Raw genomic sequence first — 18216 nt, 5'->3', positions numbered from 1 at the left:
TACCTTCAGGTCTACTCAAAAGGCTTTGGAAGTACTTGGGTCTTAATAAATTGCCTTAAATTTTGAGAATGATCAACCATATAAATTATCCTGGATAAGTCGTCCTAAATCAAAAACATTAATGAATGTTTAAAAAGCATTTATACACAATTGTGAAGTAATCCTGAGCAATATATGTGCCTCAAGGGGTATTTGAGAATATGCTACTCATAACAGGGGCTAGTTGGCCAACCCAGTCATTATTACAGAGGTACATGTTTCAAAAATGTTAAGAAACATTGGCTTATCATACCAATGGTACACAAGCCATTCCACAACATGTTTCGCCCTCCATTCCGGGCTTCATCAGGTGGATAAGGGGCCGACTCTTCAAGCACTTCTTACCTAGAAAGTTACCATCAGCTGATCGCCCCTCATCAAGAATATAGATAAAGGCTAAATTGTCATTTCAATCATTCCAGTTTGACTTTCATCAGTATTCAGCTTTATTATGTACATTTGTAGTCCACTTTATAAACCTAAGAACAACCAGGCCGACCAAAGGATTAATCAATCTGCTGACTTGTAGTAATACACATGGACAGGGCCGTGCAGAGGATTCTCAAGGGGGGGTGCTCAAATTTTAAAAAGGGGCCCTAATCGATAAATCGTGCTAAATTGTGTATGTAATACCCCTTCTCCAGAAAGCACTAGGCAGTCTTAACCACCCCCCCCCCACCACCCCCCCACACACACACACACACACACACACACACACACACACACACACACACACACACCTTTATAGAAGTATCAGGCAGACTTTGTGTCTTCTTCCAACCAACTTCTTTGGTGCCACCACCCTCAAATTAGCAGTCATAGGTGCGCACTATTAGTGTGGGCACAGTGGAGCCTGATGTAGGCATGGATTCACCTTTCATTACTGGGACCTCTGTCCCTCTAGATCAGCACCCAAGCTTCTTTTCAGGCAAAGAAGCAGTGGTTGCCAATATGCAGTGGTTGCTAAGCATTAGTAGATGCAAAACTGCAGTAAGTGCCAAGGTGCAGTGGGTGCACAGATGCAGTGGGTGGTAAGACGCAAAGGTCCAGTTTGTGCTAAGTTGCAGTGGGTGCCGATGTGCCAAAGTACAGTCCGTGTCAAGCTGCTGTGGGTACCAAGGTCCAGTTTGTATTGGGTGTTTATTTGCAGTGGATGCTATGCTATATTGGGTGCTGAATGAGTAGCAGAAGGCGATAAACAATAGTGGGTGCCATGTGAGTGCTAATTGATACAGGGAGCCATATGAGTGTTGGACATGAGTGAGTAGGGAGTGCCATGTGTGGTCTGGATGTGTGCCATGGGAGAGTACTGAGTCTCATATGGGTTCAGACCAAGGGTGGGTACTGGTTGCTATTTGAGTGCTGGCCATGGATGGGTACTAGGTGCATATAATGGGTTTGGAACTTTGTGCTGTGTGAGTACTGTGCCATGTGGGTGTTGATTATGGGGGTTATAGGGTGTCATGTGGGTCTTAGGTGCAAATACTGAGTGCCAAGTGGGTACTGGGAGCAAGTACATGGTAACATCTGGGTAATGGGTGCTGGCTAGTGGGGTATTTGTTGTCATGTGGGTGCTAAATGCAGAAGCTGGGTGCCATGTGGGTTCTGGGTGCTGGCACAGGGTGTCATGTGCATTCTGGCTGTATGGGTTGGTGTCAAGCATCATGTAGGTGTTGATTGCAGTTACTCAAGCCCTTGTGAGTTCTGGGTGCAAGTACTGGATGTCATATGTGAGTGTTTGGTGTGAGTGCTGGGCACCAAGTGGAGGCTTAGTGCAACTGGAACTACTGCAGATGAAACATGTGGGTGTTGGGTGCAGGTACATTGGTGCGAATACTTGGTGCATTGCCTGCACTAGGTGCTAGCTATGGGTGGGCATCGTGTGTCATGTGGATTCTGAGTGCAGGTACTTTGGGTGCTAGTACTAGTTTATGTGAGTTCAGATAATGTGCAAGTACTGTGCCAAGTGGGTGTGAGTACTGGGTGCCAGCTATAGGGTGAATGATGCAAGTACTAAGTGCCATATGGAGGTCAGATATAAGTATTAGGTGAAAGTTGCTTGGTGCAAGTACTGGGTGCTTGCTATAGTGGGGGTTACTGGTTGAGTGTAATGTGGGTGCTGAATATTGGTGGGATTGTGGTGGGTGCAGGGAGTGGGAGGTCACTGTGGGTACTGCTATGAATAGCATAGTTGCTGCTAGGAGAGGTAGAGGTCAGTGTGGTTGCTGGGGGAGGTAGAGGACAGTGTGGGTGCTGGTGGAAGGGTAGGTCACTGTGGGTTCTGTGGAAGGAAGAGGTCAGTATGAGTGCTGGAGGAAGAGGAGGTCACTGTGGGTGCTGGGAGAGGTCATTGTAGTTATTGGAGGAGGGAGTAGTTGTGGATGCTGTGTGTTGGGAGAGATCAGTGTGGGCGCTGCTTTTGGGATGGGAGGTCCCTGTAAGTGCTGCAGGGGACAGGAGGGTAGCCTCTGGGGGAGGGAAAGATCACTGTGGGTGCTGGGGGAAGGATAGGTCAGTGTGGGTGCTGGGGTAGGCAGGATCACTGCTAGATTTGGGGAAGGAGAGGTGATTGTGGGTGGTAGGTGAAGGGAGAGGTCACTGTGGGAGGGAGAGGTCACTGTGGGTGCTAGGTGGAGGGAGAGGTCACTGTGGGAGGGTGAGGTCACTGTGGGTGCTGGGGGAGGGAGAGGTCACTGTGGGTGCTAGGTGGAAGGAGAGGTCACTGTGGGTGCTAGGTGGAGGCAGAGGTCACTGTGGGTGCTGGTGGAGGGAGAGGTCACTGTGGGTGCTAGGCGCAGGGAGAGGTCAATGTGGGTGCTAGGTGGAGGGAGAGGTCACTGTGGGAGGGAGAGGTCACTGTGGGTGCTGGTGGAGGGAGAGGTCACTGTGGGTGCTAGGTGGAGGGAGAGGTCACTGTGGGTGCTAGGTGGAGGGAGAGGTCACTGTGGGTGCTGGGGAAGGCGATGTCACTGTGGGTGCTAGGTGGAGGGAGAGGTCACTGTGGCAGGGAGAGGTCACGGTGGGAGGGAGAGGTCACTGTGGGAGGGAGAGGTCACTGTGGGTGCTGGTGGAGGGAGAGGTCACTGTGGGTGCTAGGTGGAGGGAGAGGTCACTGTGGGTGCTAGGTGGATGGAGAGGTCACTGTGGGAGGGAGAGGTCACTGTGGATGCTGGGGGAGGGAGAGGTCACTGTGGGTGCTAGGTGGAAGGAGAGGTCACTGTGGGTGCTAGGTGGATGGAGAGGTCACTGTGGGAGGGAGTGGTCACTGTGGGTGCTGGTGGAGGGAGAGGTCACTGTGGGTGCTAGGTGGATGGAGAGGTCACTGTGGGTGCTAGGTGGAGGGAGAGGTCACTGTGGGTGCTAGGTGGAGGGAGAGGTCACTGTGGGAGGGAGAGGTCACTGTGGGTGCTGGGGGAGGGAGAGGTCACTGTGGGTGCTAGGTGGAAGGAGAGGTCACTGTGGGTGCTAGGTGGATGGAGAGGTCACTGTGGGAGGGAGTGGTCACTGTGGGTGCTGGTGGAGGGAGAGGTCACTGTGGGTGCTAGGTGGATGGAGAGGTCACTGTGGGTGCTAGGCGCAGGGAGAGGTCACTGTGGGTGCTAGGTGGAGGGAGAGGTCACTGTGGGTGCTGGTGGAGGGAGAGGTCACTGTGGGTGCTAGGTGGAGGGAGAGGTCACTGTGGGTGCTAGGTGGAGGGAGAGGTCACTGTGGGTGCTGGGGAAGGAGATGTCACTGTGGGTGCTAGGTGGAGGGAGAGGTCACTGTGGCAGGGAGAGGTCACTGTGGGAGGGAGAGGTCACTGTGGGTGCTGGTGGAGGGAGAGGTCACTGTGGGTGCTAGGTGCAGGGAGAGATCACTGTGGGTGCTAGGTGGAGGGAGAGGTCACTGTGGGTGCTAGGTGGAGGGAGAGGTCACTGTGGGTGCTGGGGAAGGAGATGTCACTGTGGGTGCTAGGTGGAGGGAGAGGTCACTGTGGCAGGGAGAGGTCACTGTGGGAGGGAGAGGTCACTGTGGGTGCTGGTGGAGGGAGAGGTCAGTGTGGGTGCTAGGTGCAGGGAGAGGTCACTGTGGGTGCTAGGTGGAGGGAGAGGTCACTGTGGGTGCTAGGTGGAGGGAGAGGTCACTGTGGGTGCTAGGTGGAGGGAGAGGTCACTGTGGGTGCTAGGTGGAGGGAGAGGTCATTGTGGGTGCTAGGTGGATGGAGAGGTCACTGTGGGTGCCTGTGGGTGAGGAAGAAGTCACTATGGGTGCTTGGGGAGGTAGAGGTCAGTATGGGTCCTAGGTGGAGGGTGAGGTCAGTATGCCACACTAGGATTCCTATCCAGACCTCTTCACCTGAAAGTGCCCCAGGAGGAGGCGGAGCTTCTCGCGGGTGGGCGGGGCTTACCGCTGTAGGGGGCGGGGCTTGTTTTGCGCGATCAGAGGGGCCTTTTTTACTGATTTTAAAAAGGGGGGGTGCCTGGGCACCCAGAGCACCCCCCCTCTGCACGTGCCTGCACATGGACAAATGCACAAACCCAAATCCATCATTCAAAACATAAAGGCTCAGAATCTACAAAAACTAACAGCCATTAAATGCACAATGTCGCTAAGGGTTAGAAAAGGTGGGCAAAACCAACACTAGCCAAATACATACCCAGGCAACGCCGAATCACCAGTGGGCGGAGACAAGTACAAAAATTTCACTGGGAAAATGTAAGGCATTGTTAATGGTAGGCACTGTTAATGACAGGGTTCTCAAACTTTGCACAGTTTGGTCACCGGGTGACTGGGATTAATATTTTGAAAAGTGGGTGGGGCCTACAAAAGACAATCAAAATTCACCTATTGATTTTCTGGGGGAATATCTAATTGCTACCATTCTTGCACTGTTAATGGCACAAGCCTTAAACCTGTTACAGTTGGTCATTGGGTGACTTGGGTTAAAATTCAGAAAAGGGGTGGAGCCACAAACAGCCAATCAGATTTTTTTCATTTCAAAGCAAATTATTGATGCCAAAGACCACAAATCTCACAAACTTGGCCATTAAGTAATTAAGTAATTGTGTGTTAGGGTTAGAAAAAGTGGGCAGAGCCAACACCAGCCAAATACATAACCAGGCAATGCCGGGCGTCAAGCTAGTTTATAATATTAATAAGATATGATATAGCGCTGACATCTTCCTCAGTGCAGTACAGAGTATATTGTCTTGTCACTTAACTGCCTCTCAGAGGAGCTGACAATCTAATTCCTAGGATTGTGAGCCCCTCTGGGGGGGTGGGGGGTTTATATGTTAGGCACCACCATGGGGGGATTAAAGGTTAGGCATAGGTGGTGGGGGTTCTTTGTGTTAGGCATCAGTAGAGGAAGGTCTAAGGGTTAGGCATCAGTAGAGGGAGGATTCTGTGTGAGAGTAGGGTTAGATTAAGATACTGTATAGTAAAATGTCAGTAAAGATTGCATATCTTACTGTTGAAATCAAGTAGTAGAATATGGGTCATGTTACCAATATTTTACTAGTGGCAATCACCAGCACCCTTTTTTCCAGGTGCCTTTCTCACATGCATATAGCAGGGGGCATCGGGCCACTATCCTCTGCCCCTTCCTACATACTCCCTGTTAGAGCCTCGAAATCACTGTACAGAATCTGCTGATTCACTCCTTCCCTCCCCTAAAGATCTGCACCAGGGATTCCTCTTCTTCAAACTTTAGAGACAGCTGCAACAGAAGAAATAAAGCTGCTCCTGATAGTGCCTCTGCTACATGCACTGAGGACTAAACTGGAGTCTAAAAAGGTCCACCTCTCCCTATCTTACCTTGACCATACGTCCCATTTTACTTGGGACACGTCCCACATTCAGGGTCCCCTGTCCCAGGCTGCAATGAGTCCCAGGTTATGTCCCACTTTTGGCCGCTGGGTGTCCCAGCAGGCATGAGACTCTGTGGCCGCATGAGGTAATGTTTGTCTCATTTACCGTTTGCGGAGTCGGAGTAAACGTTTTCTGCTGCCTTTCATGGGTCAGAGATAAAGCTAGTTGCATTTCATGTGTCAGAGGTAACTGTAGTTGCATTTCATTTGTCGCAGGTTGCTGCAGTTATTATTTTAAGGCCATAGAGACTGCATTTGCTTTTGGGGTTATTGTTGCAGCATTTGGCATTTTGGGAGCTCAAAATTATTAAATGGTATGCTAATTCTGTAGCATTAACAGTTTCTGCAGATTTTGCAGACAATCCAATCCCACTATAGTCATAGTATAATGTCCTACAATATTCTTATGTATTTATATAGCACTGACATCTAAGGCAGCACTTTACAGAGAATGTAGTCATGTCCTTGGCAGAGCTAACAATCGAATTCCGGCCATAGCCAAAGTGCAATGTCCCTCCATATCATCATTATTATGTATTTATGTAGCACTTGCATCTTCTACAGCACTTTACAGAGTACATAGTCATGTCATGGACTGACATCTAAGATGCAAATCTCCCATTTCACCACATCATTGTGGGAACACTGCTTTCTTATGTGTTTGCGGAACATTGCCTATCTGTGTTTTGGGAGGAAACTCTAGCCCACAGCCTCAGAGTTACATTACAGTTCGCTCCACCCACACCATGTCATGGACACACCCATTTTTTGACGCGGCACACTTCCCGCGCCGCACTAGCACCCCCCTCCGTCCCAGGTTGAGCCAAGAAAAATCTGGTCACTGTACCTATCTGCATTTTCAGAGTAGCACAGGTTACGTGCTCAGACTCTGGGCAGTCTTGTCTCCTCTCTTCTTTTTATGGCTACCGATGGTGCTGCTGCTGCATTTCCCTGTCAGGTTCACTATGCAGGTCACATGACATGGATCGGGAGCCTTATGGAAAAATACTGCTGTGCACTAAACAGCTGTTGTGAAGAGGAAGGGAGACAAGAATACCCATTGCTGGAACAGGTATGTGTGCTCCGCTGCACTACTCTGAACATTCAAATAGGTGTGTGTGAGCAAGGGGAACATACTTGGTAAAAATTAAATTGGGGCCACTGGCCACACTTTGCTACGGGGGGTGACTGTCTATGCTGTACTTTCCTCACTTGTTGACAGCTGCAATTGTGATGCCTGCCTGGCGACCAAGCCCAGTGCTCCTTGCCTTACCTTTCTTGCCAGACACTGCTCCACCATTCTCCCTCTTCCCCTCCCTAGCAACAAAACTGGATGTAGCATGGTGGCAGTGGCAGTGGAATAACTACAAATCATGGGCCCCCCCAGAAAAACTACAAATCATGGGCCCCCCAATATTCACACCCTGTCCCTTGCCTCCCGCTTGTAACCCTCACAGTCTGGGGGCCCATCTTGAAAATGTCATAAAACAAGTGTGGCCATCAGGATCTTCACACCCATAACAAGTGCAGCCACAAAACACCTGAGGCTTGATTCACAAAGCGGTGCTAACAGTTAGCACGCTGGTGAAAAGCCCTTTATCATGCCTAAACTCAGTTTAGGCATGATGGCCTCGATTCACAAAGCGGTGATAACCCAGTTATCACGCCTAAAAGACTTTAGGCGTGATGACCTTTTCACCACTGAGTTATCACCGCTTTTTCCTGCTCTTCGCGCGAAGTTACCGCGCGTAAGCGCGTTCGCGCGTACGCGCGTGAGAGCGCGCGCAAAGTCCCATAGGGCTTAATGGGAGCTTCGCGCGAAGCGTCGGGTGTTGCGCGCGCACTTACGCGCGCGGCAACTTCGCGCGAGTTTCTTCTTATCATGCCTAAAGTGACTTTAGGCGTGATAAGGGCCTTTTCACCACGGTGCTAACACTTTGCACCGCTTGGTGAATCGAGCCCTTAGGGCCTGATTCACAAAGCGGTGCTAACAGTTAGCACACTGGTGAAAAGCCCTTTATCATGCCTAAACTCAGTTTAGGCATGATAAGTTTAGGGGCTCGATTCACAAAGCGGTGCTAACCCAGTTAGCATGCCTAAAAGACTTTAGGCATGATAACCATTGCACCATGCTGGTGAAAAGCCAGTTTAGGCGTGATAAGTTTAGGTGTGATAAGTTTAGGTGTGATAAGTTTAGGCATGATAAGTTTAGATAAGTTTAGATCGCTTGCAAAGTCCCGCACGCAAAGCAGCGCCATTAAACTTTATACAAAGTGCACCAGTCTTTGCTAGCGTAAAACTTTTGATCAGCTGTGCAGTGCGGTGCTAACGCAGTTGGCGCTTAAACTTATCATGCCTAAACTTATCACACCTAAACTTATCATGCCTAAACTTATCACACCTAAACTTATCACACCTAAACTTATCATGCCTAAACTGAGTTTAGGCGTGATAAAGGGCTTTTCACCAGGGTGCTAACTGTTAGCACCGCTTTGTGAATCAGGCCCAAGGGGCTCGATTCACAAAGCGGTGCTAACCCAGTTAGAGACTTTAGGCATGATAACCATTTTTATCATGCCTAAACTCAGTTTAGGCATGATAAGTTTAGGCATGATAAGTTTAGGCATGCTAAGTTTAGGCATGCTAAGTTTAGGCATGCTAAGTTTAGATAAGTTTAGATCGCATGCAAAGTCACGCACGCAAAGCAGCGCCATTAAACTCTATGCAAAGTGCACCAGACTTTGCTAGCGCAAAACTTTTGATCAGCTGTGCACTGCGGTGCTAACCCAGTTGGTGCTTAAACTTATCACGCCTAAAAACTTATCACACCTAAACTTATCATGCCTAAACTTATCACACCTAAACTTATCACACCTAAACTTATCATGCCTAAACAGAGTTTAGGCGTGATAAAGGGCTTTTCACCAGGGTGCTAACTGTTAGCACCGCTTTGTGAATCAGGCCCAAGGTGTGATAAGTTTAGGTGTGATAAGTTTAGGCATGATAAGTTTAGGTGTGATAAGTTTAGGCATGCTAAGTTTAAGCGCCAACTGTGTTAGCACCGCAGTGCACAGCTGATCAAAAGTTTTACGCTAGCAAAGTCTGGTGTACTTTGCATAGAGTTTAATGGTGCTGCTTTGCGTGCGGGACTTTGCAAGCGATCTAAACTTATCTAAACTTAGCATGCCTAAACTTATCACACCTAAACTTATCACACCTAAACTTATCACGCCTAAACTGGCTTTTCACCAGCATGGTGCAATGGTTATCATGCCTAAAGTCTTTTAGGCATGCTAACTGGGTTAGCACCGCTTTGTGAATCGAGCCCCTAAACTTATCATGCCTTGGGCTTGATTCACAAAGCGGTGATAACCCAGTTATCACGCCTAAAAGACTTTAGGCGTGATGACCTTTTCACCACTGAGTTAGCACCGCTTTTTCCTGCTCTTCGCGCGAAGTTACCGCGCGTACGCGCGTTCGCGCGTACGCGCGTGAGAGCGCGCGCAAAGTCCCATAGGGTTTAATGGGAGCTTCGCGCGAAGCGTCGGGTGCTGCGCGCGCACTTACGCGCGTACGCGCGTACGCGCGGTAACTTCGCGCGAGTTTCTTCTTATCACGCCTAAAGTGAGTTTAGGCGTGATAAGGGGCTTTTCACTGGCGTGCAAACACTTTGCACCGCTTTGTGAATCAAGCCCCTAATCTGAGTTTAGGCATGATAAAGGGCTTTTCACCAGCGTGCTAACTGTTAGCACCGCTTTGTGAATCAGGCCCTAGGGGCCTGATTTACAAAGCGGTGCTAACAGTTAGCACCCTGGTGAAAAGCCCTTTATCATGCCTAAACTCAGTTTAGGCATGATAAGTTTAGGTGTGATAAGTTTAGGCATGTTATGTTTAGGGGTGATAAGTTTAGGCATGATAAGTTTAAGCGCCACCTGGGTTAGCACCGCAGTGCACAGCTGATCAAAAGTTTTACGCTAGCAAAGTCTGGTGCACTTCGTATAAAGTTTAATGGCGCTGCTTTGCGTGCGGGACTTTGCAAGCGATCTAAACTTATCTAAACTTAGCATGCCTAAACTTATCACACCTAAACTTATCATGCCTAAACTTATCACACCTAAACTGGCTTTTCACCAGAGTGGTGCAATGGTTATCATGCCTAAAGTCTCTAACTGGGTTAGCACCGCTTTGTGAATCGAGCCCTAGGGGCCCGATTCACAAAGCGGTGATAACTCAGTTATCACACCTAAAAGACTTTAGGCATGATAACCTTTGCACCACACTGGTGAAAAGCCAGTTTAGGCGTGATAAGTTTAGGTGTGATAAGTTTAGGTGTGATAAGTTTAGGCATGCTAAGTTTAGATAAGTGTAGATAGCGTGCAAAGTCCCGCACGCAAAGCAGCGCCATTAAATTCTATACGAAGTGCACCAGACTTTGCTAGCGCAAAACTTTTGATCAGCTGTGCACCGCGGTGCTCACGCAGTTGGTGCTTAAACTTATCATGCCTAAACTTATCACATCACACCTAAACTTATCACACCTAAACTTATCACACCTAAACTTATCGGGCTTGATTCACAAAGCGGTGCTAACAGTTAGCACCCTGGTGAAAAGCCCTTTATCATGCCTAAACTCAGTTTAGGCATGATAAGTTTAGGTGTGATAAGTTTAGGTGTGATAAGTTTAGGCATGATAAGTTTAGGTGTGATAAGTTTAGGCATGATAAGTTTAAGCACCAACTGCGTTAGAACCGCAGTGCACAGCTGATCAAAAGTTTTACGCTAGCAAAGTCTGGTGCACTTCGTATAAAGTTTAATGGCGCTGCTTTGCGTGCGGGACTTTGCAAGCGATCTAAACTTATCTAAACTTATCATGCCTAAACTTATCACACCTAAACTTATCACACCTAAACTTATCACGCCTAAACTGGCTTTTCACCAGCATGGTGCAATGGTTATCATGCCTAAAGTCTTTTAGGCATGCTAACTGGGTTAGCACCGCTTTGTGAATCGAGCCCATCATGCCTAAACTGAGTTTAGGCGTGATAAAGGGCTTTTCACCAGCGTGCTAACTGTTAGCACCGCTTTGTGAATCAAGCCCTAGGTGTGATAAGTTTAGGGGCCTGATTCACAAAGCGGTGCTAACAGTTAGCACCGTGGTGAAAAGCCCTTTATCACGCCTAAACTCTGTTTAGGCATGATAAGTTTAGGTGTGATAAGTTTAGGTGTGATAAGTTTAGGCATGATAAGTTTAGGTGTGATAAGTTTTTAGGCGTGATAAGTTTAAGCACCAACTGGGTTATCACCGCAGTGCACAGCTGATCAAAAGTTTTGCGCTAGCAAAGTCTGGTGCACTTTGCATAGAATTTAATGGTGCTGCTTTGCGTGCGGGACTTTGCACGCTATCTACACTTATCTAAACTTAGCATGCCTAAACTTATCACACCTAAACTTATCACACCTAAACTTATCACGCCTAAACTGACTTTTCACCAGTGTGGTGCAAAGGTTATCACGCCTAAAGTCTTTTAGGCGTGATAACTGAGTTATCACCGCTTTGTGAATCAGGCCCTAGGGGCTCGATTCACCAAGCGGTGCAAAGTGTTAGCACCGTGGTGAAAAGGCCCTTATCACGCCTAAAGTCACTTTAGGCATGATAAGAAGAAACTCGCGCGAAGTTGCCGCGCGTACGCGCGTACGCGCGTAAGTGCGCGTGCAACACCCGACGCTTCACGCGAAGCTCCCATTAAGCCCTATGGGACTTTGCGCGCGTAACTTCGCGCGAAGAGCAGGAAAAATCGGTGATAACTCAGTGGTGAAAAGGTCATCACGCCTAAAGTCTTTTAGGCGTGATAACTGGGTTATCACCGCTTTGTGAATCGAGGCCTAGGGGCTCGATTCACCAAGCGGTGCTAACCCAGTTATCACGCCTAAAGGACTTTAGGCGTGATGACCTCTTCACCACTGAGTTAGCACCGTTTTTGGCTGCACTTCGCGCGAAGTTATCGCGCGCAAAGTTTTGCGCGCGCACCCGCACAGGCGCGCGCGCAAAGTCCCATAGGGTTTAATGGGCGCATCGCGCGAAGTGAGGGGCGCTTCGCGCGCACGCACGCGGGAGCGCGCGCAAAACTTTACGCGCGGAAACTTCGCGCGAAGCCCTTCTTATCATGCCTAAAGTGACTTTAGGCGTGAAGAGGGCCTTTTCACCACGGTGCTAACACTTTGCACCGCTTGGTAAATCGAGCCCAAGGTGTGATAAGTTTAGGCGTGATAAGTTTAGGCGTGATAAGTTTAGGTGTGATAAGTTTAGGTGTGATAAGTTTAGGCATGATAAGTTTAGGTGTGATAAGTTTAGGTGTGATAAGTTTAGGCATGAGGGGCTCGATTCACAAAGCGGTGCAAAGTGTTAGCACCGTGGTGAAAAGGCCCTTATCACGCCTAAAGTCACTTTAGGCATGATAAGAAGGGCTTCACGCGAACTTCGCGCGATGCGCCCATTGAACCCTATGGGACTTTGCGCGCGCGCCTGTGCGTTTGCGCGCGCAAAACTTTGCGCGCGGAGGCTTCGCGCGAAGAGCAGCCAAAATCGGTGATAACTCAGTGGTGAAAAGGTCATCACGCCTAAAGTCCTTTAGGCGTGATAACTGAGTTATCACCGCTTTGTGAATCGAGGCCGATAAGTTTAGGTGTGATAAGTTTATGATACTTCAAGATCCGCACCGTCAATAAAAATAGCTTTTATTAGAAGTTTAAAACATCAACATGTTAAAAAGCATGGGTCCGGCCAGATGATGACGCACAGGCGTTTCGGACTCCCCTGGTCCTTTCTCAAATCCTCATAGACCCATACTGAACAACCTCTATTCATATCGTATTATATACACATCAAAGTGGACCACATAGAGAACTACCTACTTAGTGTGGTCGCATATGCATGAAAAGCAGCTCACCAATCACATGTAACCAACAGCTGGGCGCAACCAATCAGGATGCAGCACACTGGAACATATGCCCAAATAGAAATAGAAATAAATGGTACTCACATGTCCCACCACATATAAATCCTTATAGTGAGATAGGGACAGCGCTCATCATACCCCTGTGAAAAACAGTACTAATGCATAAAAATATCCAAAAGGGGAGATGTAGAGGCCGGCCAATCGTCAACTCGCCTACAAAGTCCGCAGCTGAAAACTGCAGCCCCATCCAACAAGGTTCTACAAGCAACCCCTCTGTGGTCCAATCAAAATCCACAGCACAATAGCCTATAGAAGAAAACGGGACCTACACCAAAGGCGCAACACGTGATCAAAAATCATCCAATCGCGTGAGCGCCTACAACGTCCGCCTCATACAGAGACTGACCTAGAGTGGGGTGGGGGCGGAAACGACAGCGCAGCCAATAGGGTGCGCGCCGGCAACGTCCGCCACAAGTAGAGACTGATACCGCTGACAGCAAGAAGGATGGGGGCGGAGACGACAGCGCAACCAGTCAGGTGCGCACCGACAGCGTCCGCCGCTCAGTAAAGACTGAGCAGTCGTAATGCAGAGCACCACCAAAACGGCAATTACCTCCACATAGCCGCCACTGAGGAAACTCAAATGGCTCTAATGCCATATAGCGTAATAAACGGCCCAAAACCGCCACCAAAACGCAAAAGTGCGCCAAAATAAAAGCGCCAATAAGTCAGATAGAACTGGCTCTAGAGAGGGCAACGAAAAAACATTCGCCCCTTTAGAGTGACCACCCATAATTAGGGCTGGTGGAAGCAAAACAAGTGGCATAGATAAAAAATGGCATGTTGACGACAGGCCAGCCAATAACATCACCCTCATAATGTGCCGCAGTCTGAAAGGTAAAAAATAATGCAAGGTAAAAGAAGGGTCATTATAATTACCATACTGCAATGAACCAGCCGTCAGTGACATGTCCTGATGGAGACATAATGGTACAAATGATTAATATGCAAACCACATAACCACATAAATATTTAAATCAAGTTAGATAGATCATAATCTCTATTGAGGCCCCTGGGTTCTAATGTATCTAGCTTTTTGATCCAAAAATGTTCTCTTAAGGCCAACTTCCTATGTCGGTCACCACCTCTACGTAAAACGGGTACCCCCTCTATCACCTGAACCCTCAACTGGGCCAGACAGTGACCCTTGCTGCAAAAATGATCAGAAACAGACAGTTCACGGTTATGATTTCTGATGTTGGACTTATGGGAGGATATTCTATCCTTTAATGCTTGCGAGGTTTTTCCTACATAACCCAAGCCGCAGGGACATTTCAGAAGATATATGACAAATCTAGAGTCACATCTATAGCTTCCCCTAATCTTATACTTAGTCCCTCGGCTTGGATGAGTGAAAGTATCTCCTTTTACAATATAGCTACATAGGTGGCATCCCATACAGGGAAAAGTGCCATTTCTCCTCACAGTTGTTTCCACTGAGGGGCCAAGATCATTATGTACAAGTGCATCTCTAAGAGAAGGGGCTCTTTTATAGGACATTAGGGGCCAATCGTGGAATTCCCTTACCGTGGGTACACCCCTTTTAAGAATGGGCCAATGTCTATTGATAATGTGGCTGATTTTATCTGAAAGTACATTGTAAGTGGTAACACAGGGGACACGCTCCCTAATCCCCAATCTAGTACCTGAATGTTTGACAAACCTATTCCCACCTCCTCTAAATCTGTAACCATCCTGAAGACACCCAATGGGATAACCCCGTGCCAAGAATTTGTACTTCATCTCTTCCAATCTCTGTGCCCTAATGGTAGGTTCTTTAACTATTCTCTCTATCCTTTTAAATTGATTCTTGGGAATATTATATCTGACATGGAGAGGATGAAAACTAGAAAAATGGAGGATAGAGTTTCTGTCTGTGGGTTTTTTAAACAAATCTGTGGTCAAACGACCACCTTCCTTCACCACCCACGTATCAAGAAAACTGACCTTGGTTAAGTCACAATGGATAGTCAGTTCAATGGTGGTACATCTATCATGTAATTCAGCTACAAAGGCATCAAGGCTCGAACGTGGTCCCCGCCATAGCAAAAAAATGTCGTCAATGTAGCGCTGCCAAAGCAACGCATGACTACAAAATAAACTACTGGAGTACACGAACGCCTCCTCGTACAAACCCATAAAAAGATTAGCATAAGAGGGGGCCACGTTCGAGCCCATCGCCGTGCCCCTGCGCTGCACATAAAAAGTGGATTCAAAAAGAAAATAGTTGTTTCTCAATATAAACTCTAAGAGCAGCATCAAAAACTTTCTTTGCTCGTCATCAAAATCCGTGTACAACATAAGGTAAAAGTCAATTGCCTCTAAAGCCCCCTCATGGGGTATGGCAGTATACAAGCTGCTGACATCCATTGTGACCAACCAGGTCTCATCATCAACATTTTCAAACCCTGCAATAATCTCCAAAAAATGGTTAGTATCTCTAAGACAAGAGGGCAAATTCACTACCATGGGCCGTAATATCCTATCTAGAAAGATAGCAATACTGGAAAAGATAGAATCGACACCCGAGACTATCGGGCGTCCAGGAGGGTCTTTTAGACCCTTATGTATCTTGGGAAGTATGTATATGATGGGAATCCTGGGGGTATCTTTAATCAAAAAAATTTTAAGATCTGTATCGATGATTCCTCTACTTTCAGCATCATTGACCATAACGTCAATCTGCCGTCGAAGTCCAGGGGTAGGATCAGAGCTTAACGGTTCATATACAGCCTGATCTGCTAGCTGTCTAAGGATCTCACCTCTATACTGTGCCCTATCCAAAATCACAACGGCACCACCCTTATCTGCTGCACAGACACTAATCAATTTATTGTTGGACAATGAAGATACCGCTTGTCGTTCCTGAAAGGAAAGATTGTTAGCTATATGTAAACATTTTTTAGCCTCAAACTTATTTTGTAATTTACGTATGTCATTATTCACTTGTTCTATATAGGTATTAATCACCCCATGTGTAGAAGGTGTGAACTGACTAGAATTCCTCAAGTCCCAGTCTTTTAACTAGAGATGTTTTTTTGTCTGTCCATCTGTATGGGAGAAAAAATGGTTAACAGAAAAGAATTGTTTCAATTTCAAAATTCTGAAAAATTTTGCCAGCTCGAGGTCTAGTAGGAAAAAGTCCGGGAAATTACTAGGGCAAAAAGAAAGTCCCAGATTCAACACATGATGTTCTGTGTCTGTAAGTTGGTAGGATGAAATGTTCACCACAAGATCTACCGGAACTATGTTCTCTTCCTTAATTGCATCTTCGAGTTGTCTTTCACTTTTTCTTTGTTTTTGTTTTTGATACCTTTTTCCTCCCCTCCGCTTGTGGTGTCGGACTGACCCGATTGGTCGTCTGTGGTGGGTAAAAAATCACTTGATGAACCCTCACCTCCATCTCTAGGCACTTTAGGTTTCTTATGGGGATTTTTCGGTTTCATCGGTCTCGGGCGTCGGGGTTGAGAATCCCCTATGCCTCTTTGCCACCGATACACATAACCAGTGCTGTAGTCCTGTACATCTCTGTTGTATTTACCCCTTTTCAATTCTTCCAATGACATCTCATATTCTTTTAAGGATTGCCGGAGGGTAGTATCAAATGTATCAAATTCCTCTTTTTCCACTATTTCACCCAGTAGGATGGTTTTAGACTTGATCTGTTCATCAATTTTAGGCAGTTCTTTCATGATTTCTTGAACTGTACACAAGTAGAGTTGGGCCGAACTTCCGATTTTCGGTTCGCGAACCGGGTTCGCGAACCTTCGCGGAAAGTTCGGTTCGCCGAAAAGTTCGCGAACCGCAATAGACTTCAATGGGGATGCGAACTTTGAAAAAAAAAATTATGCTGGCCACAAAAGTGATGGAAAAGATGTTTCAAGGGGTCTAACACCTGGAGGGGGGCATGGCGGAGTGGGATACACGCCAAAAGTCCCCGGGAAAAATCTGGATTTGACGCAAAGCAGCGTTTTAAGGGCAGAAATCATATTGAATGCTAAATGACAGGCCTAAAGTGCTTTAAAACATCTTGCATGTGTATACATCAATCAGGTAGTGTAATTAAGGTACTGCTTCACACTGACACACCAAACTGTTCACTGAACAGAACAGGTATGCAGTGGCGGGTTCACTGAACAGAACAGGTATGCAGTGGTGGGTTCACAGAACAGGTATGCAGTGGTGGGTTCACAGAACAGGTATGCAGTGGTGGGTTCACAGAACAGGTATGCAGTGGTGGGTTCACAGAACAGGTATGCAGTGGTGGGTTCACAGAACAGGTATGCAGTGGTGGGTTCACAGAACAGGTATGCAGTGGTGGGTTCACAGAACAGGTATGTAGTGGTGGGTTCACAGAACAGGTATGTAGTGGTGGGTTCACAGAACAGGTATGTAGTGGTGGGTTCACAGAACAGGTATGCAGTGGTGGGTTCACAGAACAGGTATGCAGCCAGGGACAAGCTAAGCCTAACTAATCTTTCCCTATGAGAGAGTGTGCAGCAGCTCGCCCTACTCTAACTAATGCAGGCACACGAGTGACCGTAATGGTCGCCGCTGCCTGCCTTTTAGTAGGGGGGGGAGTGGCTCCAGGGGCTAGTGTAGCCTAATTGGCTACACTGGGCCTGCTGACTGTGATGTAGAGGGTCAAAGTTGACCCTCCATGGTGCATTATGGGGCGAACCGAACTTCCGCAAACGTTCGCCTGCGGGATGCGAACGCGAACCACGGAAGTTCGCATGGAACCGTTCGCAGGCGAACCGTTCGGCCCAACTCTATACACAAGATGGCGTCAAAGGCAACACGGTTCCATATAAACTCCCACCTTCCACAGTACTCTTTGTTTTTTGGAAAAAGGATGGGTGCAATCTGTGCCCTGATCTGCCTTGGAATCTTGCCTTCCTTGTAGTATTCCACCAACGTTTTGGCATATAGATCCAGATCAATATACTTTTTCTTCAATTGTTCCAATTCACGTTTGATCGTCTTGGGATCAGGTTTTTTCAGGAAGCCTCCGCTATTCGACACCATGGCAACAATGTTGACCGCTTGTTCCTGCGAATACGCAAAGGATCTGCTAGATGCTTTGTCACCCAGATCGTCCATTGTGCAGTGAACAGTACTCCGTACAGTATACTACTAGAAGTGTTCATGCACCAATGTAAAAAGATGACGTGCCAGGATCCACTCTGGAGTAAGAGTAAACGATTATGATACTTCAAGATCCGCACCGTCAATAAAAATAGCTTTTATTAGAAGTTTAAAACATCAACATGTTAAAAAGCATGGGTCCGGCCAGATGATGACGCACAGGC

The 18216-nt window shown here is 47.4% G+C and overlaps 1 protein-coding gene across 1 annotated transcript in view; it reads right to left on the bottom strand.

Annotated features, from left to right (window-relative positions):
* LOC137524509 (vomeronasal type-2 receptor 26-like) overlaps positions 1 to 18007 on the bottom strand; it is a 50742-nt gene extending 32735 nt beyond the window's left edge. The window contains exon 1 of the mRNA XM_068244881.1: positions 17727 to 18007. Coding sequence (XP_068100982.1) covers positions 17727 to 18007 — 281 coding nt within the window. The remainder of the gene's footprint in view (positions 1 to 17726) is intronic.
* Positions 18008 to 18216: the final 209 nt, after the last annotated feature.

This window comes from Hyperolius riggenbachi, chromosome 1 (assembly GCF_040937935.1).
Source record: "Hyperolius riggenbachi isolate aHypRig1 chromosome 1, aHypRig1.pri, whole genome shotgun sequence".
Taxonomy (NCBI): Eukaryota; Metazoa; Chordata; class Amphibia; order Anura; family Hyperoliidae; genus Hyperolius; species Hyperolius riggenbachi.
This window is presented reverse-complemented; position numbering and strand designations above follow the sequence as displayed.